General features: G+C 53.5%; 2 protein-coding genes across 2 annotated transcripts; one reads left to right on the forward strand and one right to left on the reverse strand.

The window, feature by feature from the left end:
- The first annotated feature begins 332 nt into the window (after positions 1-332).
- RRP7A (ribosomal RNA processing 7 homolog A) lies at positions 333-3,998 on the forward strand. Its single transcript, XM_086751776.1, has 7 exons — positions 333-559; positions 647-789; positions 1,064-1,189; positions 1,465-1,588; positions 2,227-2,324; positions 2,748-2,946; positions 3,450-3,998. Exons 1-7 carry the CDS (start codon positions 508-510, stop codon positions 3,533-3,535), a joined length of 828 nt encoding a protein of 275 aa, XP_086607902.1. The 5' UTR covers positions 333-507; the 3' UTR covers positions 3,536-3,998.
- Positions 3,999-4,845: 847 nt separating this feature from the next.
- SERHL2 (serine hydrolase like 2) lies at positions 4,846-14,281 on the reverse strand. Its single transcript, XM_086751788.1, has 12 exons — positions 14,208-14,281; positions 12,508-12,742; positions 12,323-12,436; positions 11,177-11,218; positions 10,426-10,445; positions 10,149-10,223; positions 9,253-9,362; positions 8,902-8,981; positions 8,529-8,563; positions 7,680-7,756; positions 5,965-6,058; positions 4,846-5,642 (listed from the first exon to the last, which is right to left on the reverse strand). The coding sequence occupies exons 2-12, from the start codon at positions 12,653-12,655 to the stop codon at positions 5,526-5,528; spliced, it is 912 nt and encodes a 303-aa protein (XP_086607914.1). The 5' UTR covers positions 12,656-12,742; positions 14,208-14,281; the 3' UTR covers positions 4,846-5,525.
- Positions 14,282-14,506: the final 225 nt, after the last annotated feature.

Below are 14,506 nucleotides of genomic sequence, written 5' to 3' on the forward strand. Positions count from 1 at the left end.
TACTCCTTTTCAAACAGTTCGCCTTGCAGCTCTCCAGTTTCTTCTGGCTGTCCTGCAGATGTCATGCTAATCTTGTTTGCGTTCTGCTGAGCTCACCTGCCACCTCCTGGCCTCACGTCTGTGCACGTTTGGTTATATTTTTGTTCAGGTTTGGCTTTCTTTTTTTTTTTTTTTTCTGGGCTGTGAGAGATTGTAAATTGGCACATGAAACACCCAGTTGCTTGCACTGGTTCAATATGGCTGGACAGGACAGGTGGAAGGTAATAGGGGTTTGTTTGGTTTTTTTTTTTGTTAGCTTTGTTGGTTTTTTTGTTTGTTTTTCCCAAAAACATGCAGACTTCTGAAGTGATGCCACAATTTGCAAGTTGTTCTGTTACACTTTCACGGTTTTACACCCAAGCATCCGGCGGCGGCGGGCCCCTCAGCCGCCATTAGCGGCGCCGCGCCGGCGCGGGGAACTACAACTCCCGGCGGCCCCTGCGCCCTGCCGCTTCCTGCCGAGCTAAGATGGCGGCCGCCGGCGAGCGTGTGGTTGGAGCGGCGCCGCCGGGCTACACGGGTGAGGAGGAGGCGCGGGGCAGCGGGGAGGGACCGGGAGCGGGGCCGAGGCGGCGGCGGGGTCTCTAACCCAGTCCGTCGCCCGCAGCTTTGGCGGTGAAGTTCGGGGAGCGGCAGCGCTCGTCCCACTGTCTTTTGGTGAAGGAGCACCAGGTGCGGGAAGGGGCCGGCACCGCGCACCCGCCTCGCCGCACGCTCTTCGTCCTCAACGTCCCCCCGTACTGCGGCCCGGTGAGTGGGGCCAGGGGAGCCCGCGGCGGGTTGGGGGGTGGCCTGTGGGGCATCGCCTGGCGACGGGGACGGCTGGAGGCCGGGAGCATTGCCTGAGGAGCGCCGGGCCGTGGACCAAGGAGCCAGGCGTGCCTTGGGGTGGCTGCGGGGTAGGGGGGCTGGGGTCACACCGGGGAGCTTCCCGGTGCGCTCTGTAGTCCGTGGGTGGGAGGGTGTGGAGATAAATTATTCTGCTCTCCTGTACCGTTGGTTCTCTCTTATTTTCTGTGCTAAGGACGCTCTGTCTAGGCTGTTTGCCCGCTGCGGCCGTGTCCAGTCTGTGGACATCTGTGACAAGCCAGAGCCAGGAGAAAAAAAAGAAAAACTCACGTCCAAATTCTTCAACTGCAAAACTGTAAAGGTAAAGTTTGGGGACGGGGTGAAAACTGATGCTTTAGTGGTCAGAATGAGAAAAGATTGCAAGCACTGAATAGTGCTATTTCAAACATGAGATTATGGGAAACCATTTGGGGGCAATGTGATAATTTATTTAAGTTTACATTATCTTTTTTTGCTATGCTACTGTAACTTGTGTTTTGATTTTATTTTATTTTACTTTGATTTATACTGCAGCTCCTTGCTGCATTGCCAATTTCCCTGGTGTATCTGACTGGCCTAGGTGTCTTTTTCTTTTAGGGATTTCAAGTAGCGTATGTGGTGTTCAGGAAACCAGCTGGTGTCCAGGCAGCCAAGGCATTGTCACGGGAAGGTCCCTTGCTGATATCAACAGAGAGTCACCCTGTGAAAACCGGCATTAGCAGTAAGTCAGCCCTAGCCATCTTCATGCTAGCTAGTGCCAGGGAAAAACTACAGCCCTTCCTTGCTGAATTCTACCCTGTGCATCCTAGATTAATTCTCACTATTTTGTACTGAGCCAGGAGACATACAATGTCTCACTGTCATGCTTTTACTATTCACAAGGTAGCAATTTTGTTGTAGCAGACATTCTAGAGTCTGACTCAGTGACTCTAGGGGAGAATGGGGTCACTTGGTACAATAGAAGGACAGTTTTTCCCAACATCTCTTCAGTATCACGTAGATTCAGAGAAACTGGCTGCATCTTGCCCTCAAAATGCAAGTTAGACTCAATAACAGGCACTAGGTGTCTGTCAAATTGACAGCGCTTTGGATGTGACCCCTTGGCAGGAACACAGCCTTGAACGTTGTACCTCTTGGGTTTAAGGTTAGCCCACTCCCGCTTGGGAAAGTTGCAAGCTCTTCCAATTATTTAGTTTCCGTCGCTTACTGGCTGTGAGCTGTGGCGGTGGGGAGGCTGAACTGCAATGGGAACAGCATGTGTTGTCCCCACAGCGGTTCTTTCTAGAGCTGCCCAAAGGCATTGCACTAGGGCTTGCTTCTAACAGAGGCTACTGCTGACTTCTGCTTTCTCTGTCTCAGAGTGGATTGCCAGCTATGCGGCTTCAGTCGTGGATCAGGAGGAGCTGAAGGCTGAGGTGGACGCCTACATGCAAGCCTATGACAAAAAGATAGCAGAGGTGAGACCAGGCTGGGGAGGGGACCCAGCTAAGGAGTTTGTTTGGGAAGGGGAAAAGGAAGAGAGAGGATCTCTTGGTGCCCAGGCGTCAGTGGAAAGGGCAGAGGGAAGCAGGCTGGCTGTCAAGGTTGTTTTACGCCCAGTTGCTGCTGGGCAGTCAGGTCCTGGTTTGGTCCACAACACCTGACGCTTCTACCCAAGGCTTACAATAGGTATCCACAAATAAATTGGATCCTGGCTGGCATGCAGTGTTGTGACTGAGACTTGAATGCCTGCACCCTTCATCCCACGCTTTCCTTCAAATTTTGTGCAGAAGCGGGAGCTGTAACTTTGCATGTGTGTCTGGGGGACTGTGGGGGAGCTGTGCATCAGGCTGGCTGGCAGCCTGTCTGGACTGAGCTGCCTCACCCTCCTCTCTTCACAGGAAGAAGCCAAAGCGGCCAAGGAGGAGGGTGTTCCGGATGAGGAGGGCTGGGTGAAGGTAACACGGAAGGGCCGAAAGCCTGGCCTGCCCCGGACAGAGGCTGCTAACCTGCGAGTGCTGGAGAAAGAGAAGCAGAAAAGGGCCCGCAAAGAGCTGCTCAACTTCTATGCCTGGCAGCATCGTGAGACCAAAAGAGAGCGTGAGTGTCCAAGTCTCCTCCGACCCCTGCCCATGTCTCTTGTCTCTCACACTGTGGCCCAAAGAGTGTCCTTTTTCCTTCAGTGGAGGCTATGTCCAGCTGCAGGTGAACTGTTGGCTGGGTGGTTGTGCGAATGGCCCCATCAGCTCTTGAGGGACCCCTTGCCACCACCTGTCCTAGCAAGGGCTGCAGGAATATTTTGCGGGACCGTGCACAGATTGTGGCTTTCCAATAGATGTTTCTTCAGAGGGCACAAAGGCAGCCACTGAAAGGGAAAACTAGCCTGTTTCCTCCCCAAGATGGAGCTGCAGCACTGCCGGAGATGAACGGCCAGAGCTCCAGTTTGGCACTCGGCCCAGGCGCAAAAGGACCTGCTCTGGGAAATGCATGTTTGCGAGTGTCAGGACTGAACTCCTCATGGTGTGTGGAAGTGAAGCTCCCCAGGAGAGGGAGATCTGCTGCTCCCGTGTGACCTGTCCTTTTTATCTTTCTCCCTGTTTCAGACATCGCCCAGTTGAGGAAGAAATTTGAGGAGGACAAGCAGAGAATTGCCCTGATGCGAGCCCAGCGCAAGTTTCGGCCATACTAAGCTGTGCCGAGCTATTTCCTCGGATGCCTGTGCTGGAGAGGGCAGGGGAGATGTCTGTGGACTCAGTGTGCCAAAGGATTTCAAGGAATTGAGGCAGCTTCAGGTTGTTCTTCCCCCTGGATCTGAAAGGGGAGATTGCAGCAACCGCCACTGGAGGGGGAGCTTTCTTCACTTGCACCAGTATCCTCCCGCTCTCCTAGCCATCTTCTGGCCCTGCGGCACCTTCCCAGGGTGCTCTCATCAAGGGACAGAGGCACTTTCTGTGACAACCTCTGTCTCCCTGCCACCCAAGGCCCTCCTAAAGCTTGGTGAGAGCTGGGATTGACCTAGCACAGCCTCTGAGAGGCAGGGAACAGCTGAAGAACTGTAAATAAACTGCTGCTATGTTCTCAGAACATGGGAACGCCTCTCTTTCCCTTGGTCTGCTTGTGTGCTGGGGTGGCGATTAAAGTCATGGCTTGTATGCCGGTGCTCCTTTGCGCGTTATCTGGGGGTGAGTAAGTAGAGGAGGGAAGTGACCTTGGGAAAAGCCCAACTGGGAAGTTCCCATACCTGTTGTTACAAGCAGAGGTCAGTGGTGTGGTACAGAGCCCTACCCCTTCCCTTGGTGTTTCCCTCCCGGGCAGCTCGCTCTCAGCCGGCTGTTGAGATTCTCAGTTTTCCAGCTGCGCGTGGACCTCTACAGCCAGGGCTATGGGAGCTTCTGCTGCTCAGCACCATCACAAGAACGAAGTGAGATGGCAGCCAGGATCGGGAGGGAGAAACCAGACTCTTGCCAAGGCCCATTTCCACTTAACCCGTCACCAGCCCGCAGGAGGCGGGTGAGGATGGCAACGGGCACGTACAGCTGCAGGGCAGTGCTTTTGGATGGCCCACATAATGTTTGTGCGGTTTCAGACTTCATGATTGTTCAGCCTGGCACACTCTGTGACCAGAAAGGGGCTGTAACTCACCCACCCCCAGGCTTTTACACATTTATTTTACTGCCTGCAGCCTCAATGTGGGGGTGACCGTGAATGTAAGGTGGAAATGCTGGTGAATTCCACAGAGCTGGGTTAAAACAGATTCACTCTCCCCTAGAAAACCCACTGCAAGTGCAGTTTCCATTGCATGGGGAGACTGCCAGGCCTGCTTGCTTCAGTTGGCTTTTTGCAATAATTTAAGTAGGAAGCAGATGGATCCTGAATACGCCCTATCCAAAGCAGAACGCATGTAAAACTCTCTGCCTTTTAAGACTGGCGTTATAGCTGCTTGGGGGAGCATCCCAAAAGAAAGGAGGTTCACTCTCCTATACATTCAAGAAGACAGAGTTAACATGGGGAAGATTAATCTTTATTTAGAAGAATAGAAATAATCTCTGCCAACTTTTCCATTATTAGTAGTTCTCCCAGCTGCTTCAGCTGGAGGATTAGTGACTCATTCTCTAGGAGTTATTAAAAATGCCTTCTGTACCCAGGTGAGCTCTTATTTAAGTGGATTTTTTTTTTTTAAAGTGGCATCTCTCACGGTAGAAGAGACACTGAGGCCCTCTGAGCTCAGCACCCATGGAAGAAGGCAGAAAAGCAGAAGGCTTTCCTGGTTTTTCAGTAGGCCTAACCCTGGGAGGAGACTGGTTGCACCGTCCTCAAGGAGGAGGTGAGATGAGCCACTCACTGTTGCTGCTGCTCTCCCAGAGGATGCCCTTGCCTGTACTCCTGCTCCATTTCAGGGTGCAAGTTAGGAGCAAGCAAGGACAAGGCTGCTTTGGGCCTCTGTCCCTGTAGGCACAGAGCTGGAAGTGGAGGAAGGATTCCTTTTCTCTTCGACAACTGAGATATTTTGCTCAGCTCTCCAGGGAACACCTGGCAGACCTGCTTCTGCCCTGTAGTGAGCTAAGCTTAGGAAATAGTATCATGAAACTGATGTTGGATGCGAGGTAGGAACACTGACAATTCTTCCAGAGCCTGCTGTTTAGCTCCCTATTCTGGACTGCTGCCGCAGTGAGGGCTTCCTAGAGCCTGGCTCTGGCGTTCTGCGCCGTCAGGAAGTTGCTGATGATCCCAGACACCACCTCAGGCTCGTTCAGGTGCACAAAATGACTCCCAGGCACCTCTACTACCTGGATGTGCTGGAGGGAGAAGATACAAGAAGACGTGGAGCAGGAAAGCATTCACTCAGACAAGTTCTGCTTGCTGTGCAGCACTCGGGTAAGGGGAGGTGAGGCAGGACAGGGATGGGAGGGTGAGGGAACAGCTGGGTCCGGAGGGCAGTACTGACTTGGGACATTGGCAGCAGGGGAAAAGTTGGCTTCCCTCCATGCGAGGATTGTGTTGTTCAGGACAAATCCCTGGGGGGCAGGGAGGTGTCCACCAAGGTGAGCTGCATCCCAGCTGCTGCTCCCAGGCTGGCGGTGCATAGAGTAGAGACAGAAGGATGGAGTTTGCTCTCACCTTTTTGAGGGTAGACTCGAACACCTCCCGTAGGGCTTTCACAAAATAATTTCTGTTGTCGAGCTTGTGCGGGACCAAGAGTCCATCTTTTGCTCTGAAAGGCAATGGCAAGGCTCAGTACAGCACTCAGTAGTGTGTCTCCATTTGTCTTTGCTGCTGTCCTGGGTAGAAGCAGCGTCCCCAAGAGTGTGGGGCAGCAGACCCAACTGCTCTTTTGAGGGTGCTTGTAAACAGCAGGGTTACAGGGTGATACGTGATAGTCAGAGGAGCACTGCACAGCTTGGCTAAGCAGCTATTTTCTATCAGACTATCTGTTTAAAACTTTGGGTGACTGCCTGGTAGAATCAGAGTGGAGACGGGTTAACTTATATCCCCCCCAGGGCTGGCTCATCTGGTCTGAGTACATCATTCCCTGCCCCCACCCTGTCTTCTGCCCCCACCCTGTCTTCTGCCCCCACCCTGTCTTCTGCCCCCACCCTGTCTTCTGCCCCCACCCTGTCTTCTGCCCCCACCCTGTCTTCTGCCCCCACCCTGTCTTCTGCCCCCACCCTGTCTTCTGCCCCCACCCTGTCTTCTGCCCAACTTTTTCCTTCCTGCCAGCTTCTACATCTCCCCTCTGTCCCTTTCCCCACTCCTTGCTGCTGTTTTAAACAGGGTGTGCCCTGACAGAGGAGTACCAGGGCAGTCCTCCTGGAAAAGCCAGCATGAGACCTGCAGAACTAAGATCGTGCCATCTCCTACTGTGCTGCAGGTGATGGGACAAGGTGACAGCCCAGGCTCAAAGGTTTGTACTCTGTATGGCCTAGAGGACCTGTCCTCATCATAATGTTGCATTTCTGGACAAGCAGGAAAATCCTTGAGCTCTTATGACTTCAGCAGACCAGGGAAGCCAAAACTGCACCTAGTTTCTCAGCTTTAGCGCTTCCCTCTCATTTCCTAGAGTCTTTTAACAGCACCATGCAGGCCAAGGTAGCCAGAGCCCTGCAGATCTTTCCCTCCAAGGACATGGATAAAAATGCAGAGGAGGACTGACAGACCTAACTACCCATCCAGACAGCTTAACAGCTTGTGGATCCCTGTGCAAGCCACTGGCTACCTCCCCACAGCTTCTCCCTGCCTCAGGCACTGCAGGGGAGAGCTTGCAAGAGCTGGCTCAGGCCAGAGACTCCAGGACCAGCTGGAGGAGGTGGAGGCTGCCATGGTTTCACCTGTTTGCTCAGCCAAGGGGTTCCAGGGTCTGGAGAAGGGGGCAGGCTGGGTTGCTGTGTCTGGGGGAACAGTCAGGCCAGGGGAAACCAAGTAGGAGGAGTTCTGTGGAGGTTGCAGTGTTTGCCAGGATGGCCCTGGCTGTAGGGCCAACAAAGTAATGGGACAGCAGCGTGAAGGCATGAGTGTGGGGAGGACAGGGCAGGCCAGGCATTTCCTCAGTCAGCCTTGTGCCAGGGAGGTCCAGACTGAAAATGCAATGCCAGGCTGCGAGGAGGACATGCCAGCTGCTCTCTGCCAGCTCCAGCAGCCTCCCCCGCCCAGGGCAGTGGTGGGGAATTGGGAAATGCTTCTCACATGTGAGGCTGTACAGTTGTGCCAACTGGCCCGAAGGTCTAGGGGGCCACTGCAGTTGAGGGGGTAGCAGAGGACTCCTTCCTAACCTCCATCCCCTCCACCCAGGCCTGCGGGGAGGCAGCAAGGGTTGGTTTGGCTTGTGTCTCACTCACACAATGATGAGAACACGGTCCTGAATCTTCTGCAGGAGCTTCACGCACTGCTCCACCGTGAAGGACTCTCGACTCTGCTGCAGGTGCAAAGATAGAGTGGCAAAGGTCAGGGACAGCAGCTGGGGGCAGAGGGTGTCCCTGATCCCTGCCGCACTAGCAGCTCTGAAGGCAGAAGCGGCTGCGGCCCCAAAGCTGCTGTTCTGGGACACGACAGGCAGCCAGGCTTGTGCACAAGAATAGCTGGCTCTGCAAAGGCTCCTTCTGTCCAGCTGCGTTTCAGGGCTGCCAACAACGCTGCCTGCTGGGATGCAGCACATATGGGAATGATCTCATAGCAGAGAAAAGCTTTAAAAATCCTTTTACTAAAAAGGAGACAGTACACTACTCTGGTTTTCATAGCCTGGCAGTAGGACAGGTAGAAGAGGCCCAGCCTGCTCTAAAGTGGCACAAAGCTATCAAAATACCAAACATAAGGACTTTGCTCCCCTCTCTCCCCCCTTGTCTTATACGGGTGTCCTGACAAAGAACCTCACCTAGAGCATCCAATCCATCTGCTGCCTGAAGAGTTACAACGGCAGGAAAATGTGGCCAGGAGGCCCTGGGGCAGAAGAACTGCTACAAAAATCTGTAACATTTTCCAGTGACTCTGTAAGCTGAGTCAGTTAATGACTGAGTGGAGGCTCTTTTAACAGCAGCATTTAAAAGAGATGTGGGAATTAGGGAAGCAGAAAGTAAACAGTTGGGTGGAGGCAGGGTCTGGGCTCAGTGAGCAGGCCTCCCCTATTTTTTGGTTTCTGTAAGCTCAGGGCTCAGAAGCAGCAGGGGGCACGTCAGAAAAGCAACGCTCACCGTACGGACTCTCATGTCTCTGTTATACACCAGCCCTGGAACGAAAAAACCAAGGTTTTCATGTCTTACAGCAGCAGAAGTTGCTCTCCTCCTCACCTTTGGGGTCTGCCCAAGACTTTTTGAGATGAGAGGAACAGAATTAATTCAGATTTTCCCTTTTTTGATGTCATGTCTTTAGCTGTTCTAGGACTTAACCATCAACCCCAACTGCTGAGACTGGAGAGCTCTGCCTCCAGACCCAATTCATTTCATTTAGGCTGTGTAAACTTGTAGCTAGGGCACCCTGTACCCTGTGGAAGACAATGGCTGCTGGCACCGCTCCCTTCCCCACACCCAGCACTGTGAGGAGCCCTGTCTCCAAGCAGCCCCTTACCAGCGGGTGTCTCAGTTGCTCCTCGCTGCAGCAGGATTGCCCCACCCTCTGCTGTCAGATGTCTGTTTGCTTCTAAGAGCCTGGGGGAGACATGGCAGAGAGATTGTTTGCTGGAAAAGGGAGGAAGCGAAGCGAAAATGGCATGACAAGGTGACAGCGAGCTCTCAGGCTGCTTCAGAAAAAGAGCAGGAAGAAACAGCGGCTCTGGCAGCAGAAGCAAAAGGTCTTCCTGAAATTCCAGAGGACTTGAAAGGGAAAGTGTAAGGACAGTTTCCCTTTCTCATTCAAGCAGCTGTAATTCTATCCAAGGTGAGAGCAGGCAGCAAATGAAGAGGACAGATGGAAACCCACCTCTGCAATGCTGCTTCGGGGCTACGTGCTTTGGGAGTTTGCTGCTTCGCCTCTAGACTCAGTAATCTGTCAATCACCATCCGTTTTGATTTCAGCCATGCCTCAGTGTCCTGAAACAAAGAGAGGTAGGGAAAAGGAGCAACCCCTCTCTTCTGAATCATTTTACCCCTTATCAGCGAGTAGAAGAGGGCACTTTGCCCTTCAGCATCCCTCAGAACTGGTACCAGTTATGGACATCTTATTAAAAATGACGATTTCTGGGAAAAAGGGAACAGCAATACTTAAAAGGCAAGGTAGGAACAAAAAGCTAAGCACTGCTGGAAATAACTTACTAATTTTTTACCCCTGCAATCTCCTTCCTATCTCACTTTTGAGTTGAGGATGCCTGTTGAAAAGAACAACAGAAATCTGTGCTCTTTTATCTCTCCCACCTTGGGCTTCTGTCTCACTTCTGCCAACCAGCATCTGGCAGCAATGATGGCAGGTTGGGAATGCAGCTTTGTCTCCTGCCAGGAACAGAAAAAGAAATCCACCAATCTTACACCCGGGTCACCCAACAAGCCGTTGACAAAAGTACAACCTTGGCTGGCAGCTGCTTGGGCAGAGGTTTCAGCACCCTTTGTACAAGGGCATGGCACAGACAAGTGAATTTCGGTGCTAAGGGACTGCAGGATGCGGAGCACTACCAAGTGTCCCCCAAGGGCCACCCTAAGCAGGGACCTCAGCCCATGCAACAAGAAGCAGATCTGTTCCTGCCAAAAGGAAGAGCCCTGAGACTTGTGTGACCTGCCAGGAACTGGCCACATCAGTGCTTTCTCTGAACAAATAAGGGAAAGAAAAAAAAAAAATCTACTTTTTATTTTAAAAAGGGAGGGAAAGGACATGTGAAATCTAACCTCTGGAGCTAGCAGGAATCCAAGATTTTCCAGCAGGATCAGCTTGTCCACCATCTCAGGATAAAGGAAACAGAACTGAGGAGAGATGAAATAAGAGAGAAAGAGAAGCTCAGCATTGAGTGATGTCTTCATCCTGCTGCACTGGAGAGGGAGTCAGGGAAGGGACTCTCCTCCCCTGAGATCCAAGTCCCACATGGCCTGTCCCTTCATTCCTCTCCCACTTGTTGTTCCAGCTGCAGAAATCACAAACCCCATGAAGAAAGGATCCCTTACTCACCATTGCTGCCACAGACCCACCTGCAAAGGAAAGAAGCGTATTCAGTTATGCACTGGACACCCGTCGATAACAGAAACTCCCCTTCCCCACAGCAGAAGCTGCCTCAGAAGGACAAATGCATGTTGTACCAAGGGACAAAGCCCCAGCTACAGACTAAAACTCCCCCAGGATGCAGGCAGAGCCCAGGGCTATTGGCCACCTGGACTCTCCATCCTGTGCTAGCCCCATTTCCCTTTCAGGCAGCAAAGGCCAGGGAGGCATTACTATTTTGAAACAGTGTGGCGTGCAGGTACTGTGAGCTGTGGCCAGAGCAGCCCTAGGGAGCAAAACTCAAATCGTAGAAAAACCCAATCACGTCCCAAGCACAAAGGGTTAAAGCCTGGAGTCTGGTTCCCCTCAGCAAGCTCCATGACCCACCAAGAAAGGCCCTGCTGTCCCCAGGCTTTGTGGCCTTGTGGGGACCAGGCATGAAGGCCTGCTGCAAGCCACCGCTCTTTGCTCATCACTGTTCCTCCCTGGGGGGGAGCAAGAGGCCCACAGCAAGAGTTAACACTGTTTGTACTACAGGGTCTTGAAAGCAGAGGCATTTCAAACAAAAGCACTATTTTTTTTTAATCACTCAAGCAGGAAGCTGGTACTTGACACAATATAATAAATATTTCAACCCAGCTCCTAGCAGCATGTCTTGTAAGTTGATTATCTACTCCTATTTCCATGAATTTCACAGCTTACAAGGACAAGAGCCACTTACCCATACTGTGACCCATCAGGGTGAACCGTCTCCACTGCAAGGCTGAGTGGCAACAGACAAAAACAGACAGCGCTGCATTAGAAACCAGAGCAGCAGCATCTTGCTGCTTCTCCACCAACACAGGCCCCTTCTCCCAGGAGGGTTTTTGCTCTGCTTAATTTGCTTCCTAATCCAGAAACAAGGTGGCTAAGTAGGCCAGTTTTAAAGAAAAAGAACATCTACCACCTCATTTCCTTGGTAGTTAAGTCACACAGCTCTCAAGCTCTCTCTGTACGGCAAACAAACTACAGCAAATTCCCAGTCATTGCCAGACATGAGACTGGCAAGAAGCAAAGGAACCTGGCTGGGCAGCATCTGCTGGAAGAGAGAGACCTTGACAGAGCATCCTGCCACAGGGCGTTCCGCAAGAGCTGTGAGGACACAGAGCCAGATCTGCTGCCTCAAGGAAAGTATGATTATTCCAAGTAAAAGCTCTCTGCACCATTTAGCACATCAGGCTCTTCAGTCCATTTTTAGCGTGCTCCGAGAGGCTTATGGGAAAATAGTGCTTCATCAGCGCTGCCCACCTGAAACACACCTCACTGAAAAATGTTTTTTACCCTCTGGCATGTCAAAGAACTTCTAGAGGCTCTTTGTATATTGAATGAGGGATGCAAAACTGCACATGCCACAGTCGCGCCCCCCCCCCCCAAGATCAGCATATAGATGAACAGTTAAATCAGCAGATATTAGAAGCCCAAGACCTCTTGGTTTTCAGATTTCTTTGTATGATACTAAAGCAAGCAGAAAGCTGTCACTGGGGATAACCAGGAGAGTCTCCAGCTTACACTTAGCACTGATTAGAGGTCACTGGCTGCTTAGAAAAAGTCAGTCTAGCAGAACTGTTTCATTGCATCCACTACTTCGCCACTACTGCTTTTTAGTATGGAAACACTTGTTTCCCAGCGCTTACTGTTTCTTCCTCTCACAAAATAGTGAGAAACAGGGATGCTTACTCAGTCTGTGGTCACAAGGTCAGGCTGGGGAGAAGCAGAGGGAACTGACCCCTCTCCTGGCAGTAAATGCTGCCTGCTTGTTCCAAGGAGCAGGAGGAATACAGCACCCCCTGCACAAACGTTTCCCTCGAGGGTCCCTTCAACTACCCACCTGCTGCCACTCGGCGCACATCAGTCACGTAATCCAGAAAATGGTAGGGGGAGCCTGCAGGTCGGTGGGATGACAAACCATGGCCAGAAAAATCCATTGCCACATAATAGCAATCTGAAAGGGAAAGAGTATGAGATGTGCAGCCCTGCAACACAACAAGAACCATCCTGATGAGCCAGACCTACCTCTGGGGAGCAGCGGAATGAGCTTGTCAAAGGTGTTGGCATTGTCCAGCCAGCCATGCAAGCACAACACGGGGTGTCCCTCTGAGGGTCCCCAGGCCTTGGCTGCCACGTGGCCCCAGGGCACAGGGAACTTCAACTCTGAGAACATGCCCAAAATAGAGTGCTTGCAAGCGATGTCCCTGGGGAGCCACGTGCTCAGAGTAGGTCCCAGGGATCCTGTTAATGGCCCAGAGCTCTGAAAAGAGTGATACAGGTCTTTAGTAACTCACCAGCCTACTGTGGTCTTAATTAGCAGCTTGCTGATTTATAGGTCCCCATTCAACATCCCAAGCTGCTGTCCTTGCCTGCCTGTTTAAGGAATCCTCCTCCCAGCACGTACTAGTGATGCTCCTAGGAAGAAACAAGCTTTCCCTATGCAGGAGAAAGCCTCTTCTCTGTGTCTCTGCAGCAGCTGCAACCCGACCAGAAGGCGCAGGAGATCTGGCAAGAGGAAACCACACAGAATTCCCCCAGCTAGCTGCAGTCAGCCAGACACCTGTCCTGGACCAAAAAGACAATTTAGGGAATAAGGATGCTGCCTCCAATACTAAACTGTTATCACCTTCTCCTCTTTTACCTTGGTGCTTCTCTTCTTTCACACCACCAGTTGGCACCTTCGAGAGAGCAGCTGGCTACATGCCACACAGCTGGTCACTGCTGACACCCTCCGTGCACCCCACAGGGCCAGGGACCCTGCATGGTCCACAACCTGCCAGGCACCCGCTAGACCTCAAACCTGTCTCATTACTGCCAATCTGCCTGGCAATCACTGAGCTACATCTGACCTTTGCTCAACTCCAGGCTCCTGAGTGAACCTCCCGGTACCACCCAGTCTCTGGGGATCTTCCAGGGGTGGTTTGAGTATCTCCCCTTTACCCTCAAGCCCTCCTGACCCCTGAAGCCCCTCATGGGCAGTCTGACTATCCCCATCCCCAAGTTTTTCATGTCATATCCCCTTCCCAGTGACTTCTCAGATCTCTGCTCCCTTAAATAGCCCCCCGAGGCCCCACAGCAATTAAATCACTCTACAGCAAGTCCCTCCTGAGCCCATACCTCTGTAAGGTGTGAGAACAGAGGGTGGGCTGCGAGGGGAGGCTGCTGTCAGGGCCCTGAGAGCCCTCACAGGCCTTGATGGTCCCAATCAGCCACGGCTGGGGACTCCCCGACATCCTTCCCTCACACCCATTTAAGCTCAGCCCAAGAGCAGCCCCAGCGATGCCCCAGCCCCGGAGACCGTGGCCCTGCCTGCTGATCACAGGGCTGTGCCTGAAGGCGGCTGCACTTGCCGGGCCGGATCCTGACAACTGTGGGCAGATTTCCTGGCGTGACCGTGGACCTGCCCGTTCCTCACAGACCTGCCTGACGACCCGGGCTCCTGGCAGAGCCTGGTTGCCCCGCCCGGGCCCAGCGGGGCTGCGGCTCTGGGGTGTCCCCCCACCGCGGCTCCTGGGTGGGGGCTTCCCCAGGCGGGCAGGAAGGGCCGCTACACCCAGGCCTTCACCTCAGGGCGCCCCAGGGCAGCCGGTCCCCACCCCGGGAAAGGGCTGCCCGGGCACCGACCCCCGTACGTCGCTGAGAGCGGACCCCGGAGCGCAGCGGCTGCTGGCGGCCGCCCCGGCCCCGCTCCCCGCCCCGCCCGCTGCACCCCAGCCCCATCCTACCGCTCTGGCTGGCCGGGACGGCAGAGCAGGGCCGCGGCAACAGGACGCAGCCCGGCAGCAGGACGGGCCGGCCCGGGCCGACCGCACCGCCCTGCTCCCCGCCTCCCCGGGGCCTCCGCCTCCCGCCGGCCCGGGGCTCCCAGAGCCCGAGAGGGACCGGCGAGTGCCGCCATCTTTGTGTTCCCTCATCACCTCACGGTTCCGGGGCTCCAGCTGGGAAGCGGGGTGGTGGGCGGGTAGGGCGGCCTCCCCTGCCTGGGGAGCGTTTCCCGCTTCCCCACCATTCCCCACCCTGGGCC

This window comes from Chlamydotis macqueenii, chromosome 1 (genome assembly GCF_036417535.1).
Source record: "Chlamydotis macqueenii isolate bChlMac1 chromosome 1, bChlMac1.mat, whole genome shotgun sequence".
NCBI classification, from domain to species: Eukaryota; Metazoa; Chordata; class Aves; order Otidiformes; family Otididae; genus Chlamydotis; species Chlamydotis macqueenii.